Source organism: Mus musculus, chromosome 7 (genome assembly GCF_000001635.26).
Source record: "Mus musculus strain C57BL/6J chromosome 7, GRCm38.p6 C57BL/6J".
NCBI classification, from domain to species: domain Eukaryota; kingdom Metazoa; phylum Chordata; class Mammalia; order Rodentia; family Muridae; genus Mus; species Mus musculus.
Window position 1 is genome coordinate 131260892 of NC_000073.6, and position 26945 is coordinate 131287836.

Below are 26945 nucleotides of genomic sequence, written 5' to 3' on the forward strand. Positions count from 1 at the left end.
GAGCTGCATTTCTTCCAAAAGCTTAAGTTAGCAAATCCCAGGAGTTTACTTCCTGTGAATACAGACAGAGTCTTGCAGCTTTCACACGGCAACAGCAGACTGGGGTTAATCTTTTGTCCATCAGCAGGAGAGCCACTAAACAGATTTTGGTACAGCCACATGTTACTGTCACAGGCTAAGTGACTAATGCTACAGAACGAGATGCCATAAACAGTGGATAACTGTCAAATCTGCCACTACTCCTGTGCCAACTGCCTGTGGGAGGAAACAGATCTGCTTCTGGGAAAGGGGAAAACTGTGGGGGACCGGTGGGCGACACAGACGTTTACTTTTTTCTGGAAGCCATCAGTATCATGTAAATTATGTTCTGTGAGCTTGTAACTCACACTGAAAAAATATTATTGAATTAAAATCTTAACAGATTTTTAAAAATGAACTTAACGGTGTTTTGTAGGTTTGGTTTTTTGTTTTGTTTTGTTTTGTTTTTGTTTTTGTTTTTTTTTTTTTGTCCAAAACTGCTTTGTTTGAGCATTTTTGTCTTACTGGCATTTTGCTTGTATATTTTGAGTTCCATTTTTGTGCGTTTGTGAGTTTGTATGTGTGTGTAAGAGAAAGAGAGATAGGTGTGCGAGTTTCTTGTTTGTTTATTTCTCTCTTTTAAAGAGAGAAAAGGGAGGGCATGGGGCTGAGTGAGCTAGCATGGAGGTGGAGAGGGGCTGAGAGGAGTGAATTGTGTGGCCAGAACATACTGTGTGAAAATAATGTTTTAACACAGAGGAAAAAAGTTAGAAATAGAAAAGTCCCTTTGCCTGAGCCAGTGGGGTCAGCCCTTCTTCTAACCTGTGGGAGGAGTTACAGGTCTGCAGTAGCTTTGCCTGACCTTTGTTGTAATCTCTTGGGAAGTCACTTCTAGACAGAAAGGCCAAGGAAAGAAAGGAGTTTGAATGAGGCCGTTTCATTCACAGGTTGGAAAGTTTCTATGGCTGCCCTTATGACTTCATTGAGATTTTTGATGGCCCACAAAGTGAACCATTTTCACTCGGGAGATTCTGCTCTGAAACAACCCCAATATTTACCTCCTCCTCAAGCCACATGAGCGTGGTGTTCCACAGCGATGCCATCGTCACCAACATTGGATTCTTTGCATCTTATGAATCTCTGTTGCAGGATGAGAAAGACGCAGGTAGGCCCTTGCATCATTTCAGCCACTGGCCCAGTTTGGTGACACTGCTCTCAGATGGCCATTCTGTCACCTGTGAGCTAGGGATTTGAAAGTGGTTCCCAAGCTCCCTGTCAGTTATAGTTCCTGAGATGTAAGTTGAAGAGCCTGGCTGAGCAGATTGCTTTGAGCAGATGTCGTCTTCTGAGGTTAAAGGTCCATGAACTCTTAAGAGAAAAGGAACTGGGACAGTGCCGTGGTAAAAACTGTTTTAGTCACAACCGTGCTAATAAGGAGTTCACAAATGGCAGCTCAACCATGTTTGCATGCCCAGTATTGTCACCTTACAAAAGGCTTTTGGGATCCTTTCTTGAGTTTTGTGATATATAAAGTTATTGGGGAGGAGGGTTAAAAGCCTCTCCCTGGATCACCTAACACATTTCCATCAAGCGCACACTCCTCAGCAGCCAGCTCTAACCTGTAAGATGCCCTCTCCCTTTTGAGGACAGAGTCCTCAAAGCCAGCGCCAAGGCACACAACATGTCCTCCTTATCTTCAAGTGCGCATTGGCAAAGGGGAGTCCCGGGGTGGTTGACACCGTTTGTCTGCTTTTTCAGATGTGGCACTCAGACTAGCCAATGGCAGCCACCCATGCGAGGGCCGCGTGGAGCTCTACTTCAATGGCAGCTGGGGCACAGTGTGTGATGACGGCTGGGACCTGAGGGATGCCCAGGTGGTGTGCCGGCAGCTGGGCTGTGGTGGGGCTGTGGTAGCCATCGGCCGAGCCCATTTTGAGCGAGGCCTGGGCCCCGTTGTCCTGGATGATGTGGAGTGCATGGGAACGGAAGCCAGGCTGTGGCAATGTCTGCACAGTGGCTGGCTTGCCCACAACTGTGGCCACCATGAAGATGCTGGTGTTGTCTGCTCAGGTGGGCTAGGTTCTGAGCCAGGTGGGTTAATGACTTTCCACTTCTGGGATCCTCCTGCCCCACCACACAGAAAACAGGAAGAGAATCTAGAATAGACCCCAGGCCACTGTTCCCACCTCACCTAACTGCTACTCAAGGTGTGATTTTCATAACTATTTCCTTTTGTCTGACTATTTATGTGTGTTCCTTTTACAAGGAAGCTTCAGACTTGATCATCTTAGAGAACCAGGGCCGAATGCTGCACACAGACCATACTTGAGTATAAACAATGTCTTAGTTACTTTTCAATTGCTATGATGAAACACCATCACCAAGATAACTTATAGAAGAAAATATTTTGTTTGGGTCTCATGGTTCTAGAGTGGTTAGAGTCATGGTGGGAAGCATGACAGCAGGCAGGTAGGCATGGTATGGTAATGATACAGTAGTGGAGAGCTCACACTTTCATCCACACAGAGAAGCAGATCAGGCTAATTGGGAATTCCTTAGGCTTTTGAAACCTCCATGCCTGCCTCAATAAAGCCACACCTCCTACTCCTTCCCAAACAGTTCTACCAGCAGGGGACTAAGCATTCAAATACATAAACCTTTGGGGGTCATTTTCACTCAGATCACCACACACAACGACAGTAAAATCATATAAGAAATATTATTTAAAATTTAATATAGGCCCTGGATAAGGCTCAGTGTTTAAGGGTACTGGTTGTGCTTCCAGAAGGTCCAGGTTCAGTTCCCAGCAACCATGGGATAGCTACATAGCAAGTTCACAGCAAGTTTGAGGTTAGCCTGGACTACATGGGATCTTATCTCTTAATTTATCAACTTACTAATCAATTAAAATAAGAATTACAATACCCAACCAACGAGCAAGACAGATGCTTCACATAGGTTACTGTCACTGTGGCCACAGTTCGTTTTTAAAAAGAAAGAAAATTATATTCTAGTATCTATTATCAGAACAGAATGGGCCTAGGGGATCCAGAAACTTGGGTGATGACTTCGGGTCATTCTTTGATGCCCAGGTGGAATACATCTGACTTTGGTTTTATTCCCCAAATAACTCAAACAAACAGGCTTACCTGTGGGGTTTAGTAGACTGAAGAGAGGTGATGGTGACTATCTACCTTTCTTATGTCTTTCATAGCCTCTCTGTCCCAGCCAGCACCATCATTTCCCGTGAGTGATATGATCTCAGGTAATGTCAGCTGTTCTAGATTGGTTGGCTGTAACTTGCATTGGCAAAGTCTCACTGGGAAGTAGGGTAGAGGTTTAAGGGCCAGACACCCTGTTTTCATCGTCAGTACATTGAGCAAGTCCCTGAATTATCTCCATTTCCTCCTCTGGATGAGTGAGGCAGGTGGTGACATTTGCAACCTCAGGATAGGCTGGGACTGGGTGACTTTTCTTGTGCAAGAGAGAGAGGTTGGCACAGTTCTTAGCATATGACAAAACATGCTATGTAGACATCAGCCATTATCTTCCGATCAGAGCACTGTAAGACATTCCCTCTGTGGTCGGCTTTCTCCCTGGAGGAAGGATGAAGAAGCTTTAACGTCTCCCTGTGCTCCTGTCTACTTGGGGCTCAGTAGTTGCCACATTTCAAATTCAGTCTTCAGGGCAGGTCATAAAGAGCCAAGTCCAACATGCAGAGAATTGAGAGGAAAGAATGGCCCTAAGCCTTCAGAGGAAGCAACAGTTTGGGTTGTTCTGGAAGCAGAGGTCCTCAAAGGACGCTTTGCTGGCTTTAAACTATTATTTTTTTTAAACCGTAGACTCCTCTTTATTGTGTATAAAAGTAGTTTGTAGGCATTGAGTACACACAGACCGAGGGATGGAAGGCTTTTCTTTATGGGGAAAAGTACCATGAAAGAATGGGATTAGAAGCTCTCTTTAGATAGTCCCAAAGCTAGAGAGATCACTGGAAGTTGATGAAGAGTTGCCTGACACCTAACAAAGACATATAATTTTCTTCTTGTGTTTTCTGTCCATCCTTAGCATCATTAGTAAGGCAGCCAGAGGTGCACACATCAACAGGTAACCTTTCCTTCTCTCCTCAGTTGCCTTTTCCTTTGTGCAGTTGAGTCTAGATTCCAGCAGTGCTGGATGAGAACCATCCCTGCTGAGTGCCCTGTGTATTCCCACCCTCCTCCTCAGCTCAGGCTGATCCTGCTGATGGAGGATTGGGAATGCCTGGACCATGTAGAAAATCTGGGACTAGAAAATACTGTAAGAAGCAAGAATGATTTGTGGAGGAGTAGTGTAAAAGCTGGCTCCTGTTAAGGCTCAGGGTGTCACTCTGTCCTTACCCAGACCTACCTAGGAAGTGATCTTGGCTGTCTTCTGACCTTTTATTCTCTTCTGACACTGCAACTTTGGACTATGGGCATCAGCATGCAATGACTGCCTTTCTCAGTCCCCAGAACACTGTGACACGTGGGTCACACCTGATCCTGGTGTCTACTACAATTATCTCTTTATCCCTTGATCAGTACACACACACAACACATACACACTCACACACAAAGGTAAAAATAAAAATATGACATATTTTGTGAGTACTAGAAACCAAGACTTGCAACTTGTAGTAAGGGACCAAAGGCAAGTACCTGGTCCAGCTGGCCAAGGGACATGTTTTTTTTTTTTTTTTTAACCAAACACAATCTTGAAAACCCATCGAGTGGTACCAAGGACAAGAATTTAAATGATTTGAGATGAAATAAAGAGGAAGTAGGTTTGCCATCCTTTACTATCAATTCATGACTCCCAGGAAATAGCTGTTTTTTTTCTGGCAGTCTTTGAGGATGGACCCTCCAGAGCATTGTTCCTGAATTACTCACAGGTCTGGACCTGCGACTGATGAATGGGACAAGCAGGTGTGAAGGCCGGGTTGAGGTGTACTATGCCAACACCTGGGGAACTGTGTGTGATGACAACTGGTCCATAGAGGATGCCCACGTGGTCTGCAGACAGCTTGGCTGTGGCCCAGCTTTATCTGCCCTGCCAGGCAGCAGTTTTGGCCCTGGGTCAGGCAGTATCGCCCTTGATGATGTCAACTGCACAGGAAAAGAATCTTCCCTGGCACAATGCCCTCACAGAGATTGGCTCACCCACAACTGTGGACACCAGGAAGATGCTGGTGTCATCTGTTCAGGTAAGAGAAGGTCCATCCTAGACCAGTCACAGAACTGCCCAAGCCAAGACTGAATGCTGGCACACCTCGAGCCTGCCCCACACCCACAGTCAGGACAGTGGGTTTCTTTTCCAACATTGAAAACTATGCTTGCAATACTTAGGGTGTCTGTTTTCAAACTGAAAGTCTGAAGAGATTAATCAGTAAAAAGAAAGGAAGGAAGGAAGAGAGAGAGAAACAGAGAGGGGGGGAGGAAGGAAGGGAGACAGGGAGGAAGGAAGGAAGGAAGGAAGGAAGGAAGGAAGGAAGGAAGGAAGGAAGGAAGGAAGGAAGGAAGAGAGGAAGAAAATAATAGTACTAGCCTTCATAGGGTTGGTAGGAGTTAACAAGACAACCTGCACACAATGTTTAGTCAAGCATCTAAGAAACCATAAATTATACAAAATAGCTAGCTATTGTCATTGTTATCATTGAGATTAATTCAGAATGGTGTGCGCCGGCTTTTAGGCAGGTGAAAGCACACAGCAGAGGAAACAGTCTTGGATGCTTGAGAAGAATTGGTCACACCTAGTTTCCTTCCTTTGAAATTAAACAAAGACTATGTCCTTTAGGGCACTTCACCACCATGTTTCTAATATCTACCATCTCATGTTTCCATTCTCTCTATAGATTCTACAGCCAATGGACATTCAGGTATCTATGAGTGCATGAATTCTGTATTTCCTGCTAGGCAACTAGAGTCTACTGAAAGGGTTCCCACACTGGGCCTCTCTTCTGAGCCTTAAATTATTTTTTGCCAATTGCCTACTCTCTAGACTGTTCTAGAAGATTAGGACCTCGGGTTTTTTCCCAGCCCCCGGGTGCCTGTCATGCACCCAGAGGGAAGGTGTCCTGAAATTAACATAGTGATGTGTCATCCCTTTTGCACGTGAGCACCACATTTCAGCAGGAAAGTATGATATCGCCTTTCGACCCAAGATGCTCATGCAGCAGAGGCCTTGGCAGGCCACAGAGTGCAGGTGGTCCTAGAGGCGGAAGAACCTGGGGTTGGGGCTCCTTCTCTATCTGCAGTGTGGACTTGGGACCTGGGATGGAGCTAATCTGACAGTGAGGCCCCTGCTAGGAGGCCGGAGCTTTGTGACCCCAGCATGAATTTAACGTCTCATTCTTATTTAGGATAATGAGCACATACATGCAATGAGCCGTTATCACAATTTAAATGGAAACTACTTGATTGGCTACTTACTGGGGTTGTTTAAAGGCAAACGTGATTATATGATTTAGGTGCCGCTTAAGAGTATGAGGTTACATTTTGTTTGCTGAGGATGTCTCTGTGGTGACTTTCCCCCATTCTCACCTGTGCAGCTACTTCAGCTCCTGAGGAACATCTAAGTGATTTGCATCCAGGTACTTTCCCACTCTTAAGGCCTGTGAATCTCTGTTCTGAGGCTGATTGGGACTAACAGAGATGATACCAACAAGTCTGGGGAGACAGCTCAGTAGGTAAAGTGCTGGCCACCCTAGCATGAGGATCTGGTTCAGACTCCAGCACCCAGGGCATGGTGGCACATGCTTGTAATATCAGTTTGGGACAAATGGAGACAGACAGATCCCTGGGAATTTTGGCCAGCCAGTCAAGCCAAATCAGCCAGTTTCAGGAGAGAGAGAAAAAAAAAGCCTTGTCTCCAAAATGCAAGGTAGTAGGTATCCTGAAGAATAAACCTGAAATGATATCTAATCTGATCTACACACACACTCGGGGGCTGGGGGGGCTGGGGGTGTCGGTGAAGGGAAGAAAGAGATGAGTTAGAGAAAGAACATTAGTTTCATGGCCTTGATGCTATAAAACAAAGGAGCTCAGTAAAGCTTGTGACATGGGCCTCTCCTATTGTGGGTGTGTATGTGTTTGTTTGTTTGTTTTTAAACGACAGAGTCCATTTATTCACTCACCTCAATGACAGCATCTGATCTTCAAAGGCCGGGCTCCACGCTGCAGTCTAGTGAACTTGCCCCAGTCCTGAGGGCACAGACTCTGAGAATCCACTTCATCTGCTTTAGTTCTGAGGGTTTTTTCACACTTTGCCTAGGGATGCTGTTACCGGCTTTGATAAATAGTTTACAGCTTTCTAGAGTCAAGTGATGAACAACTAATTATATCTTGTCAGTTACATCCTAGCTGAGAGAACCAAATGAGACATACAGTCTGGGCTCTCAGCACGCAGATGCATTGTTTTCAGCCTCTGGAAAGTGATTTTCTAGGGGGGGAGGGGGAGGACCCTAACATCAGTGAGCTGTGGGCATGGTGCCAAAGGCCTGGCAACCCCAGCAACTTGGGAGACTGAGATATAAGGATTGCATGTTCCAAGTGTACCTGAGACAGAGGTCTAGGCTAGCCTAGGAATGTTAGTGAGACCCTTAATCTCAAAAAAGAAATGGTTAAAAAAAAAGAGGAGGGAAAACAGCTCCATGGTAGAATGATATTTTTAGGTACATCTTCCTCAATGCTAGACTGTGGCCTCCATTCCCATAATCCAACACAGGTAGACACATGTTCAAGTTTCATTACAGAAAGTGGTCCTATGTGTTCCTTTGGGTATATAGGCATCCCACATCTGCACAGCCCTTCATAGACAGGTGCATGTTACCCCAGCCGCAAGCTGCGCACCAGGCTAGCGTTCCTTCCAGATTGATGATCACCGAAGGAGCCTCAGCTGACCTGATCCTTGGCTTCTGCAGATCTGCCGCTGGTGAGACTGTCTGACGGGAGGAGCCAGTGTGAGGGCCGTGTAGAAGTCTACTTCAATGGGACCTGGGGGACTGTGTGTGATGATCTTTGGGGCATACAGGCCGCCCAAGTGGTATGTCAACAACTGGGCTGTGGGGTGGCCCTGGCAGCCCCCAGGAGCAGTCTGTTTGGCGATGGCTCTGGCCCCATCTTCCTAGACGACATGAGATGCTTGGGCACAGAGACCAACCTGGGGCAGTGCCACCACCCCGGCCTTTCTGTGCACAACTGTGAGCACCATGAGGATGCAGGCGCCATCTGTTCAGGTACCTGATCTCTGCTGGATCTTTATTTTTCTTCCCAAGCAACAAACCAGGTAGAACACACAGAGGGCACAGGGCCCTGCTGAGGCAAACTTGTTCTGGCTTTGCATTGAGAGGGCTACGCTCCTCCTGCACACTTGGACTCCAACAGCCAACCACATTGGTCACACTAGTGTAAGGAAGTGGGTATCCATTGTCCATTGTCACAGCCTGTTCCCTAGACCTTTCACATGGAAGTCCTATAAGCAATAATACATCTGCTGTAGGGCCATTAAACTCCTGGGAATGGTCTTTCTATGTACATTAAACTCGTATGTCCTCATGATGGAATTTCAGACAGCTTGACTATGCAAATACTCTCCTCATGCATTTCCCATAATGGGACTTTCTTGCTACAAGGAACAAGTTTAGGTAACCACTCAAAAAACTTGACCAAAGAATCCTGTGGAAGAGAGGAAGGAAAGATTGTAGGAACCAGAAGGGTCAAGGACACCATAAGAAAACACACAGAATTAACTAGCCTGGCCTCATAGGGGCTCACAGAGACTGAACCGCCAACCAGGGAGCCTACATGGGTCTAACCTAAGCCCTCTGCATATATGTTATGGTGGTATAGGTTGGTTTTCTTGTGGGACGCCTAACAGTGGGAGTGCTGGCTGTTCCTGACACTTTTGCCTGCTTAGGCACCCTTTCCTCCTACTGGGTTTCCTGGTCCAGCCTTGATATGAGGGAAGGTGCCTAGTCTTATTGCAACTTGATATACCATGGTTTGTTGATATCCCTGGGAGACCTGCCCTTTTCTGAAGGGAAACAGAGAAGTGGTGGATTGTGGGGGAGAGGGGAGATAGGGAGAAAGGGACTGGGAGGAGAGGAAGTAGGGGAAATTATGGTTGAGGTGAAATATATGCAAGAATAAATTTGAAAAAACTTTAAAAATCTTGACCACTAATACCTTATTTTGTTATTAATTAATTGCTCCACCACTGGGCCTCACCACTGCCCGGTGCACCTCATTCTCCCCCTCCTAGAGACAGGCAGAGGTGCGGCTGGGAGAGAGATGGTGTGAGGATCAGGGTGGGGAGAGGCTGTGCCTCCTCCACTCTATCACTTTGCTGGCTATCTTGTTCTGTTTATATCTGAAGAGTTAGTTCCATGGTGCTGGGGAATAGAAACTCTAAGTTAAAATGTCCATGTCATTTGCTATTTTGTGGCCACAGATCCCTTAAGTGCCACCTGCCTATAAGGTTGAGAGATGCTCCCAGTATTAGTAAGTCAAGTGAGGAAAGGTCGGTGAGTCCGAGGCATTGTGAGCATGTGCTGGCTTCATGTGTGCCCCATCACATGGGCATAACAAGGATTCGTGCCCACTTGGCTCGTGGTATTTTACGGGATGAACTCGCACTGATGTCAATGTTTCTGGTTTTTTCTTCCAGCTCCTGGTGTTGTCTCTGCTCCAGCAGGAGTGGCTCCGACAGCTGGTAATATTCTCATTGCTTTCCCTCCCGATTATCAGACCTTTCTAGGGATCTCCCCAAGTTTATAGCCTGTACTATCTATCGCTGACTACCTAGAGCTCATCCTTCCCGAGAGGCAAAGGAGAAAGTGAACCAGAGGGAAAGCTGTTCCTGTGGATGGAGGGAGGCTGGTCACGTGGACGGAGGGAGGCTGTTCACGTGAACGGAGGGAGGCAGGTCACATGGACTGTTACTGTCATTCCCCAGCCTATTAGATAATTTTAACTTTGAACGTGCACCAAAAGCCAAGCTTCATCTAAAAGAAAGAGACAAAGCTTGAGTTTGGCATATTTTTTTAAAAAATTTTTATTAGATATTTTCTTCATTTACATTTCAAATGCTACCCCAAAAGTCCCCTATACCCTCCCCCGCCCTGCTCCCCTACCCACTCCCACTTCTTGGCCCTGACGTCCCCTTGTACTAGGGCATATAAAGTTTGCAAGACCAAGGGGCCTCTCTTCCCAACGATGGCCGACTAGGCCATCTTCTGCTACATGCTGATGGGATTCTGTGGCTTGGATCCAAGGATATGATAATCATTGTAATAACTGTAATATATAATCTAGAGATAAGAAATCAGAATTAGTAAGGGAAAAAAAGACAATGCACTTAGGACCATTAAAATGCTGCAGTCCTGTGGTGGGTAGAGGCAGGAAACCAGGGTTCCTACAGTTCTGAGATTTAGAGGGATAATAATTTTTCTTTCTCTTTTTTCCCCCTTAATTTGTTTATTTATTCCCTTTACATTCCCCTCCCTCTTCTCCTTCCAATTTCACCTCACACTCCCCCCCTTCTTTCCCCTCCCCTTCTTCTCCAAGAATGGAAGTCACTCCCCACCACACACACACACACACACACACAACTTGTACCAACCCACCATGGCACATCAAGTTGCAGCAGGACTAGCTCTGTCCTCTCCCACTGAGGCCAGACAAGGCAGCCCAGCTAGAGGAAAGGGATCCAAAGTCGGGTACCAGAGTCAGAGTCAGCCCCAACTTCAATTGTTAGGGGACCCACATGGAGACCATGCTACTTATGTGTAGGGGGCCTATATCCAGCCCATGCATACTCTTTGGTTGGTAGTTCAGTCTCTGCAAGCCCCCATGGGCCCATTGACTCTGTAGGTGTTCTTGTGGTGTCGTGGGATAGTATTAAGCACTAAAGAAAAGCCCACCGTGCTGCTCGAGACACTCCAGGACTAACCTCTGTGTCTTCCCCAGACCAACTCACCATCAGGTTGGTGGGTGGAAAGAATCAGTGTGAAGGGCGAGTGGAAGTCCACCACAATGGCACATGGGGCACTGTTTGTGATGACCTCTGGGACATGGAGGATGCCCACGTGGTGTGCCGGCAGCTGAACTGCGGGAAGGGTGTCAGCGCCTTTGGGAGTGGCTATTTTGGAGAAGGCAGAGGGAGCATCTTCCTGGATGACGTCAAGTGCCAAGGCAGTGAGATGTCTCTAGATCAGTGCCACCACCCAGGCTTGTCTGTCCACAACTGTGGCCACCATGAAGATGCCAGTGTCATCTGCTCAGGTACTAGCTGCTGGTATCAGCGATCCTTGATGAGGGTATTGGAAATTAATTTGGGGACATTTGGATGCTGTTGGGGTCTGCTAACACTCCTGAGTTTCCCTTAGAGCCTGCAGACTCGACTGTCTTTAAGGACTCTCCAGGTGCTCTGTCCACTAGCCACTACAGTAATGGCATTTTCCTTATGTCTGCTTTCAGCTCTGAGACTGACTTTCAGAACTGGTCTTGAGAATTCTATGAACACAATCCAGTTTCTCTTTCTTAATTTAAACTGTTTCCTTTTGGCCTCTCATTTGGGATGGTTTCCTGTTGTTTTGTTTGTGTGTCTGTTTCATTCAGCAAAGTTTATGGATTATATTCTCTTTTACTCTGCCCCAACATAAAAGAGAAAAAAATCAGATGGAAAGGAAATACCCTTGGCCAAGAATCTCTTAAATAAGGCAGAGACTAGGATAAGAGAATTGAAGTAATTCATTTGTTTATTTAATATGTATTTCTTTTTAGATTTTATTTATCCTTTGACATTTCCAGCCAATGTATCTTGATCATATCCATCCCCAACTCCCCACCCCCCACTTTCCATGAATACCTGGCTTCCACCCAACATGTTCCCTCCCTCCTTTCAGGTCTTTCCCTTTTTTGCTTTCTTTTTCTGTAATCCGAGGAGTCCATTTAGTGCTGACTGCTGGTACGTTGGCGATCGTGTTGGCTCTGTCTTGAGCATATAACCATAACTGTAGTGAGTCACGAGGGTCACAACCATACCATGCCCAGAAGACATGGCACCCCCTGCACCCCCAGCTCTCACATTCTTTCTGCTTATCTTCTCTGAGTTCCCTGGGCTCCAGTTTAGAGCTGAATGCTCAATAATTGCTTATTCTCAGGACTTTGACCGTGTTGACTGCTTGTTTAATTTACATTTCACACACGCTCTCTGTGAGGCAGGCAGGGTTCTCTAGGCACTGAGCATGTGGTTAGACACAAGGACACCAAGGATGCATTAGTTCCCAGGTCTCAGAAGTTGGGCTGCAATCTCGTTTGCAGTTCCACCATGATAGAACACGAACAGATTTGAATGAAGATAATAGGCTCCATTGTTGTAAGGGATTGTTTTCTTCATGTTCAGACAACTCAGCAAAGTGTTGCAATCTTTGTTTGGCATAATTGAGAAGTGAATGTTGTTCATATAAGGGTCAAATTAAGAAGGTGCCCAGGAATTTGTCACTCTGTAAAACATCCTCTTCTTTGCACCAGAGAAGTAGTCTTTCTGACCCCAGCCAAACTGTCCCCCTAGGCAATGAACATTTCTTACTTCCTGCTTTCACATATCCCTATCTCTATTTCAGTATTAGTCAAAACAAGCAACAAGGAAACAAAACAAAACAAACAAACAAACAAAACAATAGCAACACAAACTCTGGTTTTTAATTTATTTTTCACATAGCTCATGTATGGCTTTCTAAACAAAAACCACTCCTAAGTTTCTCTTTGCTTTGCCTTTTCAGCATCAACTGCAGAAAGGCCAACTCCGCCCAGTAATGTTTCTTTCTTTACTGTTTTCTCTAAGTCAGGTATGTATAAATTGTTTTACCCGTGATTAAGGTTTGTGTGTCATGTGAAATGGCAGGCTGGGACTGGGATGTAGCTCACTTGGCAGAGTGCTTTGCGTAAAATGTATAAAGCCCCGCATTTGATCCCAGCATAGCATGGGGCTTCTAATCACACCCAGGAAGCAGAGGTGGGAGGATCAAGAGTTCATTGGCCACAGTGAATTTGAGGACAATGTGGCCTACATGAGACTCTGTCTCCAAAAAAGTTATATAGTAAAGGGGAAACCATACCTTACATTTGTATCAAAGTAACATGTTTCTTCATTCATTAACTGAAGGAGTTGGCTGGACTAGAGGGCAATACAGCATGAATACACATAGTATGTCTCACGTGTGTGATCATGCACACATGTGTTGGGGGCATATGTATACCTGTGCTTGTGGAGTTCAGCAGTTGTCATCAGGTGTCTTCCTTGATTACTCTCTGCTTTGTGTTTTTGAGGCAGAGTCTCTCACTGAGCCCAACTGGCTGGCCAGTGACCTCCAAGGATCTGCCTGTTTCCCAGGGACAGCTCTTAGATGCCTGCTGGGATCCAAACCCAGGTCCTCATGGCTACGTGCAAACCAACTGACCCATCTGTTGTGGCTCCCGCTCCATTCCTTTCTGACACAATATCTGATGTCTGAGATAAAGCTACCCTGGTGTAAATTCCCTCCCGTTCTCAATGCAGTTGATACCTAGGGTCTTCAACCTGTTTTCATTCTTTAGTAATCTTCGTAAGACTTCAGACATCTCAGATAAAACTCTAGTCTACATTTTCATAACATAATGCAGAGATACACGCTTCCAGGGTGTTCACAGGACCAGACACCAATTCAGTGATATGGAAATAAGCAGGAAGAAATGGCATAGCTGGATGTGCTAGGGGGATACCAGATGCCTCCTTTGAATACAGTCTATCAATATATTAAGTTTTCTGAAAAGTCCTATGGTAACAGAGCTTTTTGAATTTTTGATTGAACACAATTTTGCTCAGATTTCTCTCACTGAAAGGAAAGCTCTTGAGTAGCCATAGAGTAGCCATGCTGTACCCTGGGACCCAGGGCCAGAGAACCCGGGGTTATGCTCTGGCTCAGCATTAGCCACAGGGTAATGATCCACATGACCCTTTATTCCCCAGACAACAGGAGGATAAAGACATCAAAGCTACATCCTGGGGACTGAGTGCTCTACATTGTTCAGGGCACAGTGATAGGAACTCCTCATGGATGTGTGCACTGCTGTGTGCTGAGTCTATCGGCTCTTGACTGTAAGCCCTTCTCACTTCATACTCTCTTGTAAATCTCCTCCTGCATGACAAGTTGGGGCTCATTCTAGAGCGTGTGTTGATAAGCATGCACTTAAATAGGCTTGAGATACATAGGGGACCACCCAAGTTCCCTCTGAACCATAAACAGTTACAAAAATGGTATGTCATCCATATTTCTAAAACCTCAAAGCCATCTTCCAGGCTTAGTAAAAATTAACCTTGAAAGCAAATCAGACAATGAAAACAGTACCTTTTTTTTGTGTTGAACCTGTGGGATGTTGCCAAGTGTCCCAGGCCAGGACTAATTAAGTATGACACCATTGCAGCTCAGAATTTTACAAGGGCTGATAAACTTCAGAGACGGCAGTGACCAGAAACCCCAAAGGAGGAACCCAAGATCCTACTAACTCACTTAAGAATTGAAATTCCTGTCACTGAGGTTTGCCTCTGAGTATCGAAATTATCTTTTGTTCCACAGTTTTCTCCTTTTCACATTTGTGTATAGTTCTCACATATCTTCACTGTGGACGATACTGTGTTGCATAAAAACACGTCCATACATGTATACATTGCACCTAAGCATGTGCCTCTCGTATCATCTCCCCTCCCTTTTCTTACACCTGCCAGTCCCTTGGATCCTCTAGACAGCTTCACTTCTCCTTTCATGCCATATGAACACACATGACCTTATGTGTCCGTATGAAAACCCATGAGCCACAAAGGAAAGACAACGTGATGTCATCTGTTGTTCTGAGACTGGCATCTTTCCAGTTGCATCCATTTCCTGCAAGTGACAAAGCTTCTCTTCTTGTTAGGCCCAGGTTTTAAAATCAGAGGGTCTTATATAAGAATCCACACATCCAGCTATTTTCTTCCCTGTGCCAGAGGTCAATCACAAGGCCTCAATACAAGTTATTTACTTCCAAGCTATACCCCTTGTCTGAAATTTTTATCTTGGGCCAAAAAGAATACGCTCAACATGCCCAATAGTAAGTGAATGTCATTGCAACATTAATCTGCTGAGGCTGAACAGAGAGGTCTGCTCTGCATATAAGCACAGGCTTTCCCATTTCATCCTGACCCTACCATGAGTGTTCAGATCTACAAGCATCTCCACTTCAGTGTCTCTCGAGAGTATACTGAGCATACAACTCACTTGGGGTTCTGTTTAAAAGCAGATTTGCATACAAGAGTCTGCATTTCTTTTTTCTTCTTTTTGTTTGTTTGTTTGTTTTTTGGGTTTGTTTGTTTGTTTGTTTTTTGGTTTTTCAAGACAGGGTTTCTCTGTATAGCCCTGGCTATCCTAGAACTCACTTTGTAGACCAGGCTGGCCTCGAACTCAGAAATCCGCCTGCCTCTGCCTCCCGAGTGCTGGGATAAAAGGCGTGTGCCACCATGCCCGGCTTGTTTTATTTTTATGTGCGTGAATGTTTTGCTTGCATGCGTGTATGTGCCTGCTGCTGACAGAAGTCAGAGGAGAGCCTCAGATTTCCCAGAAGGGAGTTATGGATATTTGTGAGCCACCATGGAGGGCTGGGAACCAAACATAGTTCACTTTCTTTTTTTTTTTAATTAGGTATTTTCCTCATTTACATTTTCAATGCTATCCCAAAGGTCCCCCATACCCACCCCCCAATCCCCTACCCGCCCACTCCCCCTTTTTGGCCCTGGCGTTCCCCTGTACTGGGGCATATAAAGTTTGCAAGTCCAATGGGCCTCTCTTTGCAGTGATGGCCGACTAGGCCATCTTTTGATACATATGCAGCTAGAGTCAAGAGCTCTGGGGTACTGGTTAGTTCATAATGTTGTTCCACCTATAGGGTTGCAGACCCCTTTAGCTCCTTGGGTACTTTCTCTAGCTCCTCCATTGGGAGCCCTGTGATCCATCCAATAGCTGACTGTGAGCATCCTCTACATATGCAGCTAGAGTCAAGAGCTCTGGGGTACTGGTTAGTTCATAATGTTGTTCCACCTATAGGGTTGCAGACCCCTTTAGCTCCTTGGGTACTTTCTCTAGCTCCTCCATTGGGAGCCCTGTGATCCATCCAATAGCTGACTGTGAGCATCCTCTTATGTGTTTGCTAGGCCCCGACCTAGTCTCACAAGAGACAGCTCTATCTGGGTCCTTTCAGCAAAATCTTGCTAGTGTATGCAATGGTGTCAGCGTTTGGAAGCTGAGTCTGGATTTCTAAAAGCAGGTCACAGACACTGAAGATCACTGGGTAGACCTTCCCATGCAGTAGCTGAAGTGTAGAGATTCAGGACTTGCCCAAGGTCACACACTCTGTTACATAGGCACTGGGAGCCAGGTCTTTTGGCATCATCCCTATGCAGTGCCTTGCTACGCTAACTCCTTTTAATTTTACAAGACAAAAAAAAGAGGAAATCCAATGGGAACAATGTAGTATCAAATGTATTAGGACACATTCATGAGTGGGGTCATTTACTTTTACAAATAAACTTGATTGACAAGGATGACATTTAATTACAATTTCCTTACCCTGCTGGTTCAACAGTTCCTACCTCAAATCCAGCCACAGTTTCAGTCCTCACAACTGGTAAGTTTTCTGCTCATTTTGACACTCACTTCTTATCGGGGATAAAATGATGTTGGAATTCTGCCAAGAGAACACAGTTTTACTCCTGGTTCTCCAAGAGTCACTTAGTGGGAATAGACAGGATCCCAGAAGTATACCAGGAGCCTTTACGCAGCCGAGTCAAGACCCCAGGCTCAAGTTCAAGTCTAGTGCTTGCATTCATGTTGGGGCATTCCACAAAGCTTCTCTCACAGCCTGCCAGTGGGTTGCTGCTTCTTATATGCTCTTAGCACTTGGCAATCTGGCCTTCCTACCCAATGAACATTAGAAAAAGGTGAATGGTGGGGTATATGGACAGGTAGGGCTAGCCCCATATTGGCAATGGCAGGGATGCTAGTAGATGCTACAACAGTGATATGGAACAAACATGCCCACTTACTCCACTGTCCTTTGAGATACCTCACTATATCTTGTACTGTATCACAACACAAAGAGAATGGTATTCTTCCTAATGAGTCTTTATCATGCAAGAGGCAGGTTTTATCTCAGGAAAGATTTAGTTTATAGCATCACAGTGTGTGCTTTGAAACTGGATGTTTTAAATTACTCAGACATGAAACAACATTGCTTCATATCAGTTTCCCCAACAACAAAGGCAGATGGCAATAATGATGGGGTTGATTGAGTGTAACTAGAAAAAGAGTGAAAACTTCCCATCAGTTGACTGATGTCCCCTTGTGTTTCATATCAGGCATCACCCCTACTCTGGTAGCAGTAACTCCTTTGCCTGATAAGGGCCTGTGCCCACCACACTGCACAGGTAGGTAGGGTGGTTGCCACAATACTGGGGCTAAAATAAGGGCAGGCTTGAGGGCGGTTGTCATTGCCTTTGAGCAGAGTGGCTCATCAAACCAGATCCAGCACCAGGAACAAGGTGGTAGGAGGATTAGTAGAAAGAAGAGAGCTCCTTAGCCAGGTCAGAGTTTCGAACATCACACACACACACACACACACACACACACACACACACACCGCAGCTTCCAACACACAACACCCCCATACATACATACACATACATACTCCACCTATAACCACTCCAATGGGTAATTTAAATGCTCTTTTTGGTTCTAAGATGCTTGCTTAGCTAAATAACTACTTACATTGCTGCTGAGTCTCTTTGACATTCGTTCACCATCAATGGGGCATCCAGTCTCCATTGTGTTGTTTAATCTAGTGAGATAGATTGCCCACTTATCGTGTTGTATTAAAAAGAGAATTTAACTTGTTCAATGATCCTTTTGACCACAACATAAATATCAATGAAAGGACATTCATTTCATATGTGTATGCATGCAAGTATATGTATATTGTATTTATGTGTATGCAAATGCCTAAGTATGTTCATATGTATAACATATATGTGTGCATGTACACATGCACATGTGCACATGTGTATAGACCACAGAACACTCTCAGATGTCTTCCTCAGAAATACCAACCACTTCTTTACAAACCGGATCTCTCCTTGGCCTGGAGTTCACCAGTTAGACTACCCCAGCTGGCCAGCGAGCCCAGATCCTCCTGTCTTTGTCTTCCCAGTGTCAGGATTAAAAGTGCATACCACCAGGCCTTGACTTTGATATGGGTTCTGGGGATCAAATTCAGGTTCTCATGCTTGGGAGTCATTTCCCAAACACCCAGGTAACAACTCTTGCTCTGGATTTGCTTACAGGTGTGTCTTTAACCTCCACAGAAGGGAAGACCTCCTCTGGTAATGCTCGCTGATGTCATGTCGTTTTGTTTTCCTTCCTGTGAAACATTTCCCCCTTTCTATTAAGCAAATGAACCAAGAATGCCTCTTTCTCTTTGTCTATAGGCACATCTTCAACTTCAACAGAATCAAGACCTCCAAATGGTAAAGTCCCCCACTGTGTTGTTTCTTATTGGTCATGTTGTGTTTAGAAAGTGACCCTACTTAATGATATTGGCCACAAAGTAAAGGCCAATGAGGAGACACAACCAGCATTGCTCTGCTCATTGTAAAACAGCCTGTTCTCTGGGTTTCTACACAGGTGCATCTTCAGTCTCAGCAGAAGAGGAGACGTCCTCTGGTAACATTTCTAGTTTGTATTTCTGAAGTTAAATATACTCGGTGCTTTTAATCTTTCTGTGTGGGGGGAGGTGGTTATAAGTAAGTTTCTTCTTGTTTTTCTTTACTGATACTACTTCAGTGTCAGCAGAAGCAACCTCTCCAACTGGCAAAGTGCCCCATGGTGTTACTGAACTACAGAGATCTGTTCATTTTTAAATTTTATTTTAATTTATTAATGTTCATTTTTAATGTTTATTAGCATGTTTAAATGATACTTGATAATGGACTTCATTTTGACATTTCATACATTTGTACATACTGTATTTTTATCTGATTTACCCCATTATCTTCTCTTGTACCCTCTCACTCCTGATCATCTCCCTCTTCTACTTCCAAGTGGTGTGTGTGTGTGTGTGTGTGTGTGTGTGTGTGTGTGTGTGTGCATTTGTGTGTATGTAAGAACCAATGAGTATAAATTGGGCTACTTATAGGGGTAGAGACAGGGGGTTATTTGCAGGAGCAGTGGCCAGAGCAGTAAAGAAAATATGTCTCCCTCCTAAGCCAACATTTACTGTCAATAACCCCTCAGAGAGGGAAAGGGCTTCATAGGTGCCCCTCTCTGTGACAGAATTATAGTGGGCTCAGTCTTGCTCAAGTCAAGACACAGGAAGTCTGAAGTCTCGAGAGAGCCATAGGCACACCACGCCTAGAAGGTGGCATGACAAAATCACTGTGACCCTTTATGTAGAACTTACGTTCTGTTTTCAAGCTTCCTTTTTCCTTCAGATGCAGTACGAGTTGTTATTTATAACTAGCCACAAACTTAAATGAAACTCACAAGCAACCTAGCTCCTCTTCAGCAATGGTCCCTGAGCTTGGTTGGAGGGGATGACATGGTCCTGCTTAGAGCTGAACCTTTAAGTCAGTTGTTATTAACATTTTGAACATTTATGAATCTCTGCAGTATCCACTACCCACAGCAAAAAGAAGCTTTTCTGACCAAAGCAGAAGCTACCACCAATCTACAGTCATAAACAATTATTTAGATGTCAACTTAACAGCCATATAAATTCTATTTAGTAAAATAGCATCAGTACCTCTCCCACCAGACCTATCACCTCCTATACCATGGACTTTTGACCAGGATTACAGAACTAGACTCCTAGAGGGCATTCTCAAATCCAAGCAGAAAAGAATTGGTTATACCTACCCTATACACCAACGGGTGCATCTCACCTGGCAAATCAAAAATAAAACATGCCAAGTTCAGGAAGACTGTTGGTGGCACGGCTTCCCCAACAGTCTGAATAATACCATCCAGCACAGTGACAGCTAGCCAGCAAGAAGAAAGCTTACATCTCAGTCCCACCCTGATTTCTGTAGACCCAGCAAGCAAAGCATGTGGTGTCTCCAGCAGCAGAGATGGATTCCTTATTTGTCATGTCATATTTAGAAAATTAATCTGCTGAATGATCATATGAACTACAAAGCAAGGATCAATTAAAAAAACACTCATTTCAAAGCTTCCTGTCTCTGGGTTTGTACACAGATTCATCGTCAACCTCAGAAGAGGAGGAAACATCTTCAGGTAATGTTTTCTGAGTATCACATTTCTTTAATACAATCAGAGATTTTCTTCTTTCTTTTTGGCAACTGACCCTCGATGTTTCTTCTACTTTTCATTCATATGCATGCCTTCAAGTTCAGAAAAGGTGACTTCTTCAGCTGGTAAAGTTTCATAGTGTCATTTAACTGATGAGATAATATCCTTATTCGTCATGTTGTATTTGGAGAATGAGCCTATTTAAGGCGCATATTGACTACAAGGCAAAGATCAATGAAAGACGATCATTTTTTTCTGAATGCATGCATGTGTGTTCACATGTGAAGGTGCATGTGTATGTGGAGACAGGAGAAGAAATATCACACACTTCCTTTGGGACAGGCCTTTCATTAGCCCGGAGCTCACTAGTTAGGCTAGAGCGATTGGCCAGTAAGTCGCATGGAGCCTCGTATCTCTGTCTCCCCAGTGCTGAGATTACAAGCACACACTGGCATTCCCAGCACTTTTTACAAAACTTCTGGGAATTGAGCTCAGGTTCACCAGCTGGGTCATTCTTCCAGCCTAGGACACTGATTTTAAAGCATCTGATCTTTTTTCTGGATTTATACGCAGGTGTATCTTCGTCAGTGGAAGCGACCTCCTCTGGTAATGTTTTCTCCATCAATTTAAATGCGATGAGAGCCTTTCTTCCTTCTAGTTGGTAAACAATCTGGATGTGCCTCTTTTTATCTCTGTCTGTAGGCATTTCTTCACCCTCAGCAGACACAAGTTCTTCACACGGTAAAGGCCCACATTGTGCTGCTTAGCCAATGAGATGAGTCTCTTATTTGTCATGCTGTATTAGACAGTGAACCCACTTAGTGGTCACTCTGACCACAAGGTAAAGATAGTGAAAACACCCAAGTATTGCTGCACCTATGTTAGAGCATCTTGTTCTCTGGGTTTACACACAGATGCATCTTCGGCCTCAGCAGAAGAGATATCCTCTGGTAATGGCTTTTTGGGTTTTGTTTGTTTGTTTGACTGTCAAGTTTCTTACTAAATGATCAGAGCTCTTTTTCTTTCTGTTTGGAAAGTGGCCACACAGACATGTCTTCTTCTTTTTGTTTATAGATATGTCTTCATCCTCAGCAGAAGGGACGAGTGGAGAGCCAACTGGTAAGGTCCTTCACGGTATTGTATTTTAACTAATGAAATGTAGGGTTTGTCTTTGAGGAATTTTATTATCACATATTAATTATACGTAAAAGGTTTAATTATGACATGATCATACATGTATATACTGTAGTGACCCTCATCACGCCCTCCTGGTCCCTCACACTCTCTAATTTTGTTTCTCTTCCCAGCTTGGCCATCTTCTATTCTCATATCTTTATTTCATGAACTAATCAGTTTAATTAAGTTATTAGGAGTTCCCCAGCAGGGTGTTATTTGTAAGATTGTTGGCAACTTACCAGGGCTACACCACTGAAGAAACTGTCTTTCTCTCCCATTCACTCTCTATCGACCCTCAGGGAGGGGTGAGGTCTCCTCCCTTCTCCATGATGGGATGACGATGAGGCTGAGCTTATGCTTGTCCAGTGCAGATAATCACAGCTGCCGAGAGTTCAGGAGCCCACCGGCCACATCCACCACACTCCACCTTTCACTCATCCTCACATGCTTCCCTTGCCATCCTCTCTCTCATTGTGATATGCCCTGACACTCGGAAAGGGTGATCCAGAGGCCCCATTCCATGGTGACTCGCTATGAGAACTTTGACCAGTTATGAGTTTCTTCAGGAGCCATCAACCCCTGCAAGGGGAGCGCTTCTCTGATCAAAGCTGACAGCTGTACTAATCTGTGGGTGTAAATATAAACATTTCAAAGAAAAATTGACAGGCACACCACATTCCCTTAGAAAATCAGCAGAAATATCTTCCCCACTGAGACATTTCACATCTCCAGGGCAGGTTTTCAGTGCCACACAAAAATTGCCTCCATGAGAATAAGTTTGACTCTACCTAGGAAGGAGTTGGCTACTTCCAGTTATGTGACTCCTGTGCCAGTGGGCTTCTCTGGCCTGAAAGGTCAGTATTATAGCCTGCAGGGCTCACAGCTGAGACGTGTTGCTGATGACAGTTCTTTCCCAGGAATCTGCACAGTACCTTCCAAGACTGTGAGAGCTAGCCAGTGGGGAGAAAGCTTCCAGCTCAGTTTCAGCTTCATATCTGCCTGTCCTGCCAGCAGACTGTGTGCTATCTTCAGCAACAAAGATGGTTTTCCTATTTGTGATGTTGTACTTAGAATAATCACATTGACCACAAAATAAATATCAGAGAAAGCTACCCACTTTAAAGCATCTCATTTTCTGGGTTTATACACAGATGCATCTTCAACCTCAGTGGATACCTCCTCTGGTAATGTGTTTTGACTGCCAAATTTATTAAACATAGTCAGAGCTTTTCCTCTTTCCTTTTGGTAAAGGAATCCAGGTACATCTCCTCCTCTCTTATCTACAGCTATTTCTTCAGCAAAAGTAAGATCTTCAACTGGTTAGTCCCCTATTGTGATGATACATACATACATATGGGTGTGTGTGCACATACATGTTCATGTATTGTTCAGGTGTTCTTGTGCCTATGTATACACATATGTAAAGGCGGGTCTCTCATTTGGCCTGGAGCTCACTAATTAGGCTAGAGTGCTGGCCATAGGCACAGGGTTCCTCTTGTCTCTGCTTTCCCAGTGTTGGGGTCACAAGCACACACAACTCCAGGCAGTTTAACATGGGTTCTGGGAAAGGATCCCAGATTCACAAGTTTTAAGGCAAGTGACTTTACCTACCGAGTCATGCACTCAGCCTATGATGCTAATTTTATAAATTCTCGTTTTCTGGCTCTCTACCCAGATGTGTCTTCAGGCTCTGCAGAAGATAGCTCCTCAGGTAATGTTTTCTGCCTGTCATGGTTTTTAAGTTAGACAAATGACAGCCTTTTTTCTTTCTGTTTGGCAAATTATCTAAATTTATATTTCTCTTGGTTTATAGACATTTCTTCATCCTCAGCAGAATCGGGGTCTCCAACTGGTAATGTCCCCAATATTCTGTATAGCTAAATTAAATTAATTTATAAGTCATGTTGTAATTTAGACCATGAGTCTATTTAATAATTACATTGACTGGTGGGTGGGTGGGTGGAGGAGCACCCTCATAGAAGCAGGGAGAGGGAGGATGGGAGAAGGGGTTTCCAGAGGGGAAACCAGGAAAGGGGATAACATTTGAAATGTAAATAAATAAAATATCCAATGAAAAAAAATAATAAGTACATTGACCATAAAATAAAGCCCAATGACAAGAAACTCATCTTCCATACATTCATGGATGTTGTGTTTGTGTGAAAAACGTGAACACCTTTCTTGTGTGTGTATGTGTGTGTGTGTGTGTGTGTGTGTGTGTGAGAGAGAGAGAGAGAGAGAGAGAGAGAGAGCTTAGAGGACAACCTCAGATGTTATCTCCAGGAATGTTTGTCCACTTCCTTTGAGATAGAGTCTCCCATTGGCCCAGAGCTCACTACCTAGTCTAGAGTGGCTGAACACAGAGCTATAGGGATCCTCCTTGCTCTGTCTCCTCTGTGCTGGGAACAGAGTGCACACCACCACTCCCTGCGTTTTTATATGGACTCCACAAGTTGATCTCAGGTTCACATATCTGTAAGGTAAGCACTTTACCTACCGAGCCATCCTCCCAATTGAATATACGAATTTTAAGGCATAATATTTTCTGGGTTTATACATAGTTGCATCTTCACCAGCAGAAGATCCTTCATCTGTAAATTTTCTGCCCGTCATAGGTCTTAGATACAGTGAAAGCTTTTACTCTTCCTACTTGGCAAATGACCTGGCCACGCCTCTTCTTTCTTTGTCTATAGGCGTTTCTTCAGCCTCGGCAGAAGCAGGCTCTCCAAATGGTAAAACCCCTCATTGTGCTTCTTAACTAGTGAAGAAGGTCCTCATTTGCTGTGGTATTTTTAGACAGTAAACTTACTTAATATTCACATTCATCCCAAAGTAAAGTGGGTGAAAACTACCCCCAACATCACTACTCATTTCAAAGCATCCTGTTGTCTGGAGTCACACCCAGATTCGTCCTGCATCACTGCAGAGAGCATCTCCTCCGGTGATCTTTTCAGCTCATTGCATTTCTTGAGTGGAACACAATCGTAGTCTTTCTGGGTTTTGTTTGGAAAGTGATTGTACATCCATTTCTTCTTCTCTGTGATCATAGACATGTCTTCAACCTCAACCGAAGGGAAGAGTAGAGAGCCAAGTGGTAAAGTCCTTCACTGTGTTGTTTAAACAATGAAATGCTTTTTTAAGATCTTAGTTATATGTTATATAACTTAATACTTGTTAAAAAAAAATCTTAGTTATATATACATACATGCACATGTATATGCTATACACATGAGTGTGGGTACCCAAGGTTACCAGAGACTTTGGATCCAACTAGAGCTGGAGTTACAGATGGCTGTGAGCCACCAATGTGAGTGCTGGAACGTGAACTTGAGTCCTCTGGAAGAACAGCAAGCAGTCTTAACCACAGAGCAATCTCTCCCTTTAAAAAAAAAACATTTAATTATACAGAATAGTGAATTTCATTATGAAACGTTCATAGAGTACATAACATATTTTGATGGTATGCACTCCCCGTGCTCCCTCTGCTCCTCCTCACACTACTCCTAACCCTGTTTCTCTTCCCAGTTCCTCTTCTACTTTGGTGCTTTCCATTTTATGGACCCATGAGTTGATTTGGGTGACTGGAGAAGTATAGTCGAGGAGTTCTTTCTGAAAGCATTGGCACCTTAGCCGTGGCTATGCCACTGAATACATGTCTCCCCCTCCCACTGCAATCAGTTATTGTATGGACCCTTAGGGAGTGGCAGGCTTCGTAGGTCTCTCCCACTTCCATGACCATGTATAGGCTCAACCTTGGGGAAGTGGTGTGTAGGTAATTACAGTGGCAGAGAGGCCACAGTGCAATTATATCACTCCATACCCGCCCCTTCCTCCAGCTTTTACACTTGATTTATTTTTAAAGTGTTTAATATGTTCTTTATAATGAAGTACAAGTCATTAGAGCTAGACAAACTTCAATGAAATTCATGATAAACCTACTTACTACTACATGATATCCCCTAATCTTAGCCCATTTAAAGCTGTGTTCAAGCCATCAATCATCATTTAGATCAGTTATAAGTCTATATAGTAAATAGTACCCGTTGCCCAAAGAAACTCCTGAGACCAAAGCTAAACCCAGGACTAATCTAAGCACAATTACTTAGATGTCTATTTGACAGCCATGTCACATCGATTTAGCAAAACAACAAACATAGTTTTGCCACTAGAGCCTAGGGTACCATGAACTTTTGACCGGGTTTTAATACAAAACTTCTATGGAGTAGCCTTACATTCAGTTAGAAAAGAGTTAGTCACACCTCCAACAGTCACACTTCTCTTACACCAGTGGGCATATATGGCCTGAACGGTCAGTACTGTAGCCTGCAGGGCTCACAGCCGAGACGTGTTGCTGATGATGAATTTGCACAGTACCTTCTGACCCTGTGAGAGCTAGCCAGTGGGGGGAAAGCTTCCAGCTCAGTTCCAGCTTCATTTCTGCCTATCCTGCCAGCAGACTGTGTGCTATCTTCAGCAACAGAGTTTTCCTGTTTGCCATGTTGTATTTAGAAAATTAATCTACTTAAGTCATATTGACCACAATGCAAAGATCAGCAAAGACAGTCATCTTTTAAATCATCCTGTTCTCTGGGTTACACACAGATGCATCTTTAGCCTCGGCGGAGGAGACCTCTTCAGGTAATGTTTTCATCCCGTCACTTCCATTAATTTAAATACAACCACACCTTTTCCTCTTTAGAGAAACAGGCTAAGCATGCCCCTTCCCCTATGGATTTATAGCTGTTTCTTCAAGTTCAACAGAAGCAAGCTCTTCACCTGGTAGACTCCCTCTTTGTGCTGCTTACATATTCAGCTAGTTTGTTGTGCTTAAAAAATAACTCTAGTTAATGATTGCCTTGTCAAAAGATTAAAAAAGCAAAAATACCCAGTGCATGTGTGTGCGTGTGCGTGTGCATATGTATGCACACGTTCCTGTGTGATAGTGCATATGCCTGTTCAGGGTTCCTGGTACCCGTGTGGATGAGGATGTGGACGGTGAAAACAATGTTGAGCATCAACCTCAGTAGCATCATCCATCCCCTTTGAGACAGGGCTTCTCATTGGCCCGGCTACAGTGACTGGCCACAGGCAAGGGGTTCCTTTTGTCTCTGCCTTCCCAGTCCTGGGGTCACAAGCACACACAACTCCAGGCATTGTTATGTGAGTTCTAGGGATGGATTCAAGATTCACAAGTTTTCAGTGCAAGTGCTTTACCTGCTGAGCTCAGCCCACGATGCTAATTTTACAACTCCCCATTTCCTGGTTTTATACACAGATGCATCTTCAGGCTCTGCAGAAGATAGCGCCTCTGGTAATGTTTTCTACCTGTCATATTTTTAACATAACAAATGACATCCCTTTTTTT

The 26945-nt window shown here is 44.3% G+C and overlaps 1 protein-coding gene and 1 pseudogene across 1 annotated transcript in view; both read left to right on the forward strand.

Annotated features, from left to right (window-relative positions):
- The window catches only part of Cdcp3 (CUB domain containing protein 3), a 132051-nt gene that overhangs the window by 86490 nt on the left and 18616 nt on the right, over positions 1–26945 (forward strand). The window contains exons 30-56 of the mRNA NM_001370825.1: positions 966–1183; positions 1777–2088; positions 3233–3283; positions 4084–4122; positions 4928–5239; positions 5888–5911; positions 6584–6625; positions 7955–8269; positions 9700–9744; positions 11001–11315; positions 12818–12883; positions 16689–16730; positions 17461–17529; positions 18442–18480; positions 18586–18624; positions 18782–18820; positions 20351–20389; positions 20978–21010; positions 21107–21145; positions 21319–21354; positions 21479–21523; positions 22732–22764; positions 23256–23291; positions 23394–23432; positions 24274–24312; positions 26183–26218; positions 26856–26891. Coding sequence (NP_001357754.1) covers positions 966–1183; positions 1777–2088; positions 3233–3283; positions 4084–4122; positions 4928–5239; positions 5888–5911; positions 6584–6625; positions 7955–8269; positions 9700–9744; positions 11001–11315; positions 12818–12883; positions 16689–16730; positions 17461–17529; positions 18442–18480; positions 18586–18624; positions 18782–18820; positions 20351–20389; positions 20978–21010; positions 21107–21145; positions 21319–21354; positions 21479–21523; positions 22732–22764; positions 23256–23291; positions 23394–23432; positions 24274–24312; positions 26183–26218; positions 26856–26891 — 2378 coding nt within the window. The remainder of the gene's footprint in view (positions 1–965; positions 1184–1776; positions 2089–3232; positions 3284–4083; positions 4123–4927; positions 5240–5887; positions 5912–6583; positions 6626–7954; positions 8270–9699; positions 9745–11000; positions 11316–12817; positions 12884–16688; positions 16731–17460; positions 17530–18441; positions 18481–18585; positions 18625–18781; positions 18821–20350; positions 20390–20977; positions 21011–21106; positions 21146–21318; positions 21355–21478; positions 21524–22731; positions 22765–23255; positions 23292–23393; positions 23433–24273; positions 24313–26182; positions 26219–26855; positions 26892–26945) is intronic.
- Gm18707 (predicted gene, 18707) lies at positions 1773–5238 on the forward strand (annotated as a pseudogene).